Source organism: Epinephelus moara, chromosome 10 (genome assembly GCF_006386435.1).
Source record: "Epinephelus moara isolate mb chromosome 10, YSFRI_EMoa_1.0, whole genome shotgun sequence".
Lineage (NCBI taxonomy): Eukaryota > Metazoa > Chordata > Actinopteri > Perciformes > Serranidae > Epinephelus > Epinephelus moara.
Window position 1 is genome coordinate 14738444 of NC_065515.1, and position 9691 is coordinate 14748134.

Below are 9691 nucleotides of genomic sequence, written 5' to 3' on the forward strand. Positions count from 1 at the left end.
CCCCCATTTCACTGCTGCACTAATAATATAATAATAATACATTTTATTTATACAGCGCTTTTACAGCTCTCAAAGACGCTTTACATTTAAAACCAAAGAAAAGAAGTACATACATGTAAGTGCAAAGACATAAACAGAGGACAAGGACAATATAAAACAACAAGGTGCAAAAGCATAGTGCAAAACAAAAAAAAAGGAGGGCACATGAGGAACCGAACTAAAGACAATGTATGCATAAAGAACGTCTATACCTTCTACTGAATGGCAGAAGCACATATTCATTGTGGAGGACATTGTTAGGACCAGGCAAATGAGTTTGCTCATCAGTTTCTTCTTTAAAAATCTCCTGCAGAGATGTTGGAGTCAAAAGACCCGTGATTTTCCCTGGTTGTCTTATCAAATTCTGGACTTGAAATTTTAATTTCACAGTTATATTGCCAAACCAGACTGTGACACCATAGTGAATTACTGACTCAATAGTTTCACTGTGGGAGAACGTCATTATGCTCTTAATCTCTCCACAGAGCTTTAATCTACAAAAGAAAACTCAATTAAGGATTGATTTAAGATCGTAAAATTTTAACATGGGGTGACTAATTTAAACTCACACCTAAATATTTGCGCTGTGTCACCTGCTGAATCATTTCCCCCCTGTGATCCATCCATTCATTCTCTTTGGTCTTTTCAGCATTAAGGAACAAGTTAACAAAGAACTATTTCTATTAAACCATCATTTACACTCTTGAAGCATTGACAAAGACTACTGTCATACCCCTGAGTCAGCAAAATGGGTATAACAACAACAAATGACAACTGGCTCACAAATCAAAACCAAAAGAAAATACTGAGAAGCAATAGGAATAAATAATATGATCTGTGCACACATCAAAGCCAAACTCAAAGCAATTACAAGCCTGACGTCCGCCGTAATTTAGGAAATTCGAAACCCCTTGAAACAGCTGAAGCAAACATTTTCCCAGAATTATAGCTGTATAAACATTTTATGTGACACAAATCTGAAGATTTATTTTAGACAACTCTAGACAACTACCCAAAGAAGACACTGGAACACACAGATATTTCAAATGTGAACACCAGTTTCCTTGTGGGTTAGGCTAAGTGCCATATGTTTGAGTACTTTGATGATGAATAATGTGAATATTTTTGGGAACATTTGTATTATCAATTATTCTTCTATATCAGAATTTCTATGTAGAGATATTTTTGCTTTTAAAGTGAGGATGAAATCTGTCTAGCAGAGAAACTGAAGAGAAAATTTATGTCAATCCTCCACTCCTCTTTCCACAAAGAATAATAATAATAAATAAACCACATAGTTTAATTAGAATTCGTGACTTCACCAAAAGCACTTAATGTGTTGCTCTGTGCACACACAACCAAAACTATTCACAAGCTACTGCTAAGCTGTCATTAAGCGTTTGACACAGGAGAGGCTCAAAGCGGGGCTGTAATGGTCGGTTGTTTCTCATAACAGTCAGATTATCGCCCTGCAGTCTGACGTCTACAAATGCTGCTGGGGAAAACACAGGAAACTAAGTCATTTTAAGGAAATTCAACATTGGTGCCAATGCCATTTCACCACAAAAAAAGTGTGTGTGTATACACATGTGTGCAAGTATGTCAATGTGTGGCATGTGTGCTTAGTGTGTGTGTTCAGCACATGCTGGCACAGTGTCTGTATGTATTAGCAAAGGATGCTAGTGGGGTTGCGTGCCTGCATACAGGTGTGCATGTATAAATATTCTATGTACGGTTTTATAGAAAACATGTCAGGATGATGTGTGTTGGCAAAAGACAGCAAGAAACAGCCATAGCAATGTAAAAAAGTCCCGACAATGATTAAATCCAAAATCCCATTACTCATCTCTTTACAGGCTGAATCAACAGACAGACCTCTGCATTTATCTGAGAGAGGGAGTTTGGGACTCCGGCACACTCCTCTAACTCAAACATTTTCCTCAAATAAGCTCACAGCCGAGGCAGCTTCGTCCCGGCCAGAAGAAACTTTAGTAAGGTATCAAATGATGCTAGAGTACACACTCCATTCAAACCTGATATTCTTTTTCAAGAGGGGTCAAGTGTTTTTCTTTGCAAGCTAAATATTTTCTTTGCTGGTGGGCACTAATATTTATAGCACAGTGGACTCGCAGTGTAAGGATGATCAGCCGCTGTTCCACTCACAAAAAGCAATACACATGGTTTCCAAACCTTCGGACCAGGTGTGACATAGGTCACTTGACTTAACTTAAAGAAAAATATAGAATTATTGTCCTTGGATTTATGCTGGGAACATTTCTTAAAATGCAACGGCATATAAACAATGAGGGTGACTAAATGTTGAGTTATTTTTTCATTCAGGATACCTGGTCCGTAAAAATCAAAACCAATGCCTGTATTGAGAATCTACCGACACGACTGCACTTCAGTTTTATAACTCTTTCATTAGCACGCAAGCTTTCTCACTCTCACTTGATTATACACTTGTAAACACACATGGATGCACACAAATTGACATAATAAAAAATTTACATACAACAAAGACTTGCATTTTTTGGGAGTAATTAGGAAATCAACAGCGCAGCACTGAATGCCTCAGAGTACATCGTGGTACAGCTTCCCTCCCCAAAAAATCCCACAATTAGGATTTGATGAAACATCAGCAGTGCATAATATTTTATCATCATTTTATCACTGAGTAATCGTTCACATTTTGCAATCACCGCACGCACAGTTAGAGGTCAGAAATCTCCAGTCTGAGGTAAGTTCGTCCTCCAGTGTCTCACTTCCATCAGGATAAATATTACAGTCTGTGTTTGTTCAAAGATTCCTTTCAGTATAAATCTAAAGCAATGGTTGAGAATGCAGTTTAAACTCCAGCTCTGTCCCCAAATGGGAGTATGTAATACGATCAGCCTCAAATGAGGCATGATACAAAAGACTGATGAGTACTGAGATCACTTTCATACTCCATGCTCACCATAAGAGACTATAAAACAACACAAAATGTCTGGAATACAGTGCATGATCATATAGGGGAGAGAGAGCAACACTAGAAGTACAAGATGAACTGAATAAACTTTTTATATCTGAAATTTTAAACGTAAAATATAATGTGAAAATGTATTACTGCTGTTATATGTTTTGCTTTGTAGTTGAATCAGTATGTGCATAAAGAAGATGATGTTGGGTTATTTGTTTTGCACTCCAAAATGAGGCTGAAAACTATTTTAATTCATAAGCCCGCAAGATACTGAAGCTATTAAAATATCACTCAACTGCCTCGCAGAGTCAGAACCAAACAAACAGATACTATGTGTCTGCCTCAATGTTAATCTGCTCAACATAATCCACAAACGCATAACACATCTTGCATTCCCACAATTTACGGGAAGCGAGTTCAAAAGCGTCGCAAAGACAATGAGACGATTCATTCTGTTTCGGGATGCTGGGGATGGAGGGCTGAGGGCACAACTGTGCTCCAAGAGAACTCATAAATGCTGAGACACATTCGGCAGACATATGGTTTGTGTTTAGCAAGAAGAAACAATAATCAAATCCGTTGATCCTCTTCTTGCTGCAAGGATGATTGCTAATATAAAAGTCTGTTCCGTCTAATCATAATTTAGGATGGGGCTGTAATTACCTCCGCCCTCTCACAACAACACTCTGTCTAAACAGGATGGAGCAGGCTTCCACGGAGACTCCAAGCCCAGTTTCCACTCTGGATGCTATCTGTATGACAGTGCTCATTTCATCTATGTAATTGTTTTAAAAGTTTTCGCTTTCACTGATGAGCCCATGTCAAAGTTTAATCTACCTTCCTTTTTTTTTTTTTTTTTTTTAGGAGGCGTAATTTGAGCATGTAGAGTTAATTATATTTAAAATTAATACTGTTACAAATGTGAGGGGAAAATATCTGTGTTCATTATTCCTAAAAAATATTGTTTTAAACTGTCAAAATTTCGAGCTGCCATGTTTGCCATATTTAACTAAATGAGCCAACATCACACTAATCCTCTCATGAATTAAACGCTGCCATGCCTTGTTAACATCCACAGGAAATGCGCACTTGCTTGGCAGTTGCTCCACATACTGTACATCACTTCACATGGCCTTCGTGTGCAACACAGACTTTGATTCTGGTGTTATTTATGAATTGGCTGAGGATCCAAGTGAGCTCTGGGTTTAATTAACAAGCCTAATCCACAACTGCAAACAGGGCTCTCAACACAAATACACAGTACAGCTGCTTCAAAGGATGCTCCGGAGGAGACATATGGAAGCAACATTATTTTGGAAGACCTTTATCTCAAATAACCTCGAAACTGCTAATTGGTGAAAATGGCAAGACTGACAGGGCTGCTGTTTGACTGAGTTTGTTATTTTTAACCTCATTGTTTGTTTTAAAGAGAGCAATGATCATTATCACATTAAATGCCACTCAAATTTATCCACCTCGTTCAGAAATCACGTTTATAACCTCCAAACGCATCAATTAAAGAGTTGTGGGTGCTGCTCTGATTTGGACCTAGGGGGGCTTACCTTGCGCTGGTGGGAGCGAGAGGCACGAGCGCGGAGCTTTGGCTGACAGATGCGCTTTTTCTTCGGACACGCTGAGTCTCTTTGGGCTGGCGCAGCTCATGTGAGTCGGGGTGTCATGGGAGCTCCGGCAAATCTGCGATCCGAAACCACCGCTCCCGGCTCTGCGCGCACAGATGTCCGCTGTCTTGGCTCCGTACACGGACAGCGACAAGCCGGTGAAGTCTGTGAAAGTTGGGGTCTGACAGTGGCTGACCATCCCGAATAGCGCTGAGGGGTTCTGCATTGATGACTCGGCTTTCCCATGCGTTGTGCGGCCGCTGCTCACATTACCTGCGCAAAGGGAAAGTAACTAAATCACTGCAAACGGCATCAGCGCGAAGATGGGCTGTTTTCCCCGTGCAAACATTCATCTGACCAAGAGCAATCAACACAAGTCTGGTAACACCTACCTTCGTCAATAAACCAGTGAGGAACAGGAAAGGTGAAATTGCGCACATCAGCATGTTTATCAAACTGGAGGGGAGAGCATCAGCGAGCCCGATCGATAGCATCCTCTCAGTGAGGATCCGTCATCAGCATCCGCTGCGTCTCTCTCTCCCTCTCTGTCTCTGATTGGCACCCGATAGCTCCACTGCTCTGCAAGACTGGGGAGCACCAATGAAGACTGCGTCCGTGTTTCTGTGGGAGGATAAGATTTGGATCTGTTTGTAGTTCTGCACTTGGATGTGAAGTTTGCAACGTAGGCTACTGCATGCGCATTTGCTATGATAATAGGCTACTTGGCATATACCCTATACCCAACCTTCAGAAGTGGACGCAAGAAATACAAAAGACGTCATTCGGCAACGGTGTTCTCCAAGCTTTGGTGCACTATGTGCGTTATCACACTGATCAGATCAGATCAGCCATTGCTCTGCTTTGTTTCGACACATGTATGATCGAAATACTGAATAAAACCACAGTGACATTAAGTGATATATCGCTAAAATTCTTAGCGGTATGCCAATATAAAGCACACCACAATGCTTTTTAGACTTTCTATAAAATACAGGCTATAGCGATTTTTATAGACAATGTAGCCTGTACACTCAGGACACATTTAAACTGCATTATTCTATTATTATGTCTATTTTATTTAGTTTCCAGATGTGAGTTCTGACACAGCAGAAAATCCTGAGATAATTTAGGTTAATGATTTGAGGTGTTTCCAAAAATTGCTCCTCAAAAATGTGAATTAAAGTGTGAAAGGAATCAAGTTTAGAAGTCTTACGATGAAGTGTCCAGCATTCAGTGTATGTCTGAGCTGCCCATATTATTTCAACATGCACGATAACTTGAGGTATTTTTCAGTTATTCTGTCTGGATCATGCTACACTATCTGACTAAATGCACTGATTAAAAATGACGGATATCTATGGATTATTTTATTTTAAATTAGACTTGCAAAACATATTATCTTCCAAGTCTTACCAACCTTCATAATCACGCGTTAAATTGTTATATCCTATGATAAACCCAGGGTTGAGAGAGCTGGTGTTCATCTCCAACAGGATTTCTGTGGTAACTGCTAATCAGCAGCGCCACCGAGTGGTCTTTACATGGAAGGTAAAATCCTGTCAGAGTTGACACAGTCACTAACAACATACATTGTTGTTATTATGCACAAACAAGGCGGACAGGACAAACTGGCGAGTGGAAGATTATTAAAGTTGTGTAACAGATGTGGCGGGGTGTGTTCTGCCAGTAAAATGGGAGGTATGGGCTGTAAAAACGCGGAAATGCAGGACGGGAACATGAATACATCCATGGTGGGGAATAAAAGATCTGATGCTGCCTTTAAGTGCTGTTGGAAATATGAATACCTGTGGATGAGCGTGGACAGTTATGTCTGTTAATGGTTTAGGCAGTGGATATTATGTGTTAGTTTTGGCGTTTTATGCCAGTACCTGCTCCTTTACTGTAACTTTTCATGCTGTTTCAGTTTTTTTATTTATTTGTGACTGGTGTGTTGCACAGAGTTTATAGCCATTGCCAATTTTAAGCTATTGTCCCTAGTTGGGCTTTTACACGTAGGCGTACAATGTTGTTAAAATGTACAGTTTTAAACATCATACACTACAAACTTGGAAGGAACAATACATACACCAAAATTCACATACTACAGTACACACATCGCAATACATATATTGACAATATATCTACTACAAAAGACATACTACTGTATACATACCACAATACATATACTAAAATACACATACCACAATACACAGATACACTTACACTAATACCCCTTGGAAGATTGAGCGCAATTCGTGGATACAGCTCTGGTTTGCTTTTAGCCAGTAAATAAGGAACCAGTAAATAAGTTTGAAAACTACATGCAACATATCTTATTCTTTTTACTGATTTTCAGTGTGGCAAACTGTTTTCTAAAACAAAATGCAAAATCTGAGTCTGGTTAAACATGAACTTGGGACTCATAAAATCTGACATTAACTAGGCCCTACAACTTCTGGATGTTGTATTTTAACATGTGGTTGGTTAATCTGGGTGTAAATCAGCCACAGATCAAGAACAAGCGAGGGTGAACTGATAGATAAAGACAGCTCAAGTCTGCATGGAATCCAGGAAGTAGGCTATTGTTAGACTGTTAATGTATTTGTTTGGAAAATCTAAAGATATAGCATGGTGACTGCCACATACAGGGCTGTAGTTTAGTTAAGTATATAAACTTTTGCATATTCGGTCTGATTTAATGGTGACACACATATAGTGACCTGCACTGATGATGACTATGATGAGAATTTTAAACCTAATATTTAAAATCATGATTTTTGTCTAGTTATTTATTAACTTACTGTATATAACTGAATTGTCTGAACTGAAATGATCTATGGATACATATACATTGCTGCTTGTTTTTTGTTTTTTTTAAACTGTGTCTTGTAAGGTGTCCTTGAGAAAACTGAAAGGTGCCCATAAATAAAATGCATTATCATTATTATCATTATTATTATTATTATTATTATTATTATTATTATTATTATTATTATAGGCCTATACACACACCATTAGGATTCTGTTAGAGTACTTTTGCATATTTTGTCAACTTTTCACATAGAGACAAATAGTTAAAGAAATGAATGGAGTCCACATTTTTAAGTTTCACTTCATTAAATAGCTTGTGACTGATGTATTTACTTATTTTAAAAGTCCTGCATGTTACTTGAATTGTTGGGACATGTTTCTCAACTGCTTGTCATCTATCTAGTAGGATGTAACTAAATTTAAGGACAATGGTCAGATTGGGGGCCCTGGACAAAAATGAGTCTTGGACCTGTTCTGATCCTTCTAATTTCTCTCTGTGCATTAGAAAGCATAAATGCCAGTCAAATTTGAATACACATTATGACAATAATATGAACCAATAGCACCTGGGGCAGTTACCCGCTAGCAAGGAAAGAGGAGAGTCAAGGAGAGAGGGATACAAGAAGAGCCACTGATGGATAAATGTTCAAATTCATGTTCAATTCACCAGCCACTCAATAGTAAATCATTATTTTGGTTCTGAAATCTACCAGCCACTTTTTTAGTGTACCAGCATTTGGCTGATGGCTCGTGCTAATTTTACACCCTGTCTGTGACCATTACAGATTAACTGGCCTTGTAGATAACCATTGGGAAAAAAGTGTGCCACATTAACAACTTCTCTTCATTTCTGAACATGCAGACCAAATGTTGGGAGCTGAGTGTGTTTTATAGATTCATAGATGGCCTTGTGGTAACTTTTTATTACCTAAGAATCAAATCCAGCCAGCACAGAAGATCCATCACTGATGACCATGGTGCAGCAGGTGTGCCAGAACCTAAATGAGAAAATGTTTTGATATCTGTACATTAAAATGACTATAGTTATTGACAGTCATGGGACACACTTCTAGATTTTTGTTTCATTATATGAGCCGTGCATTACAGAATAGCAGCAAAGTAGCATGGCAGAGAGCTAAATGTTAAGAGAGTGGTTAAACATTTCAAGTAACTTTAGCTAGCTAAAGGGCAGCCCAAGAGTCAGGTAGTGTAAAAGACCAAAATATGGATTTCAAAATACACTTACATTCAGCATGTGGCGAAAAAGAGGACTGGGGTCGGAGGCCAGTGCCGACCAGTGTCTCCTAAACGTGTTTTTACATTAAGTAGCAACGCAACTGTTAAGCTAACATGTTAGCTAACGTTAGCTAGCAACAACGGTTCGATAGCTAGCGGCATATGCTAATGCTGACGCCCTCACACTTTGCTGGCTTCGGTGTAAATTATGGCGGGTGAAGTCTCATAGCTAAACTAGCCTAGATACTCGTTAGGAGTTTGTTTTGTAGTCTCTTTGTCCCCTTTTTGTATAAACCTTATAGCCTCGAATTATCACAGTTAGCTAGTCGTTCGACTAGTAAAGGCGCAGGTGCAGCTCTTGCCTCAATCAACAGAGAGAGACAGAGGCCATTAAGAGACTCCTGCTAACGTTTAATTATCTCGATTTCTGTTTTAATGTTGTCGATTCCAAATCTTTAAATTAGAAATACAGGAACGGATTAAAATGTTGGTATCGCCCACGCAAACATTTAATTGTTTGGGGCATTAAAATTCAATTAAACACCTGCGAGATCCCGAAAATGACATCATAGCTTTTCCCTTGAAAACATACCGGAAATTGCAACGTGCACACAGGAGAAGTTGCCTTCAGGGCCCTCTGGTATAAATCTTTTTATTTTAGCCAAACCACGATCTTTTTCCTAAACCTAACCAAGAAAGGAAACTTTTCCCAACAGCTGGCTAAGTCTGTCTCAACCGCCATTTTTTGCCACTGACCCTCCATGTCCCTTTATTATTAGACATGGCCACTCCTACTTCTTCTCACAAAGTGTCCTAAAGAAAGACACTCAAGTACCATCGTTTTCAACAACACTGGGAGCGCTTTTAACATGGAAACGTTAACACTAATTCACGGATCAAGTGCTCCATCGAGCCAGCATTTGCTCCGTGTGAACTAGAACGTACGAGCTTTCAGATGGTCCTTGAAGGCAGCTGTTATCAAACGTGAGGGAGTGGGCGGTAACCGACATGTTTTAACAATCAG

General features: G+C 39.2%; 1 protein-coding gene across 2 annotated transcripts in view; it reads right to left on the reverse strand.

The window, feature by feature from the left end:
* LOC126396457 (zinc finger protein GLIS1) overlaps positions 1-5232 on the reverse strand; it is a 92882-nt gene extending 87650 nt beyond the window's left edge. Inside the window, exons 1-2 of one of the 2 annotated variants that reach the window (XM_050054555.1) lie at positions 5013-5232; positions 4564-4893 (exon numbers count right to left, since the gene is read on the reverse strand). In XM_050054555.1, coding sequence (XP_049910512.1) covers positions 4564-4846 — 283 coding nt within the window. In that variant the 5' untranslated portion in view covers positions 4847-4893; positions 5013-5232. Of the gene's footprint in view, positions 1-4563 lie in introns of both variants that reach the window. The other variant, XM_050054556.1, reaches the window with a different exon arrangement.
* Between the last annotated feature and the right edge of the window lie 4459 nt (positions 5233-9691).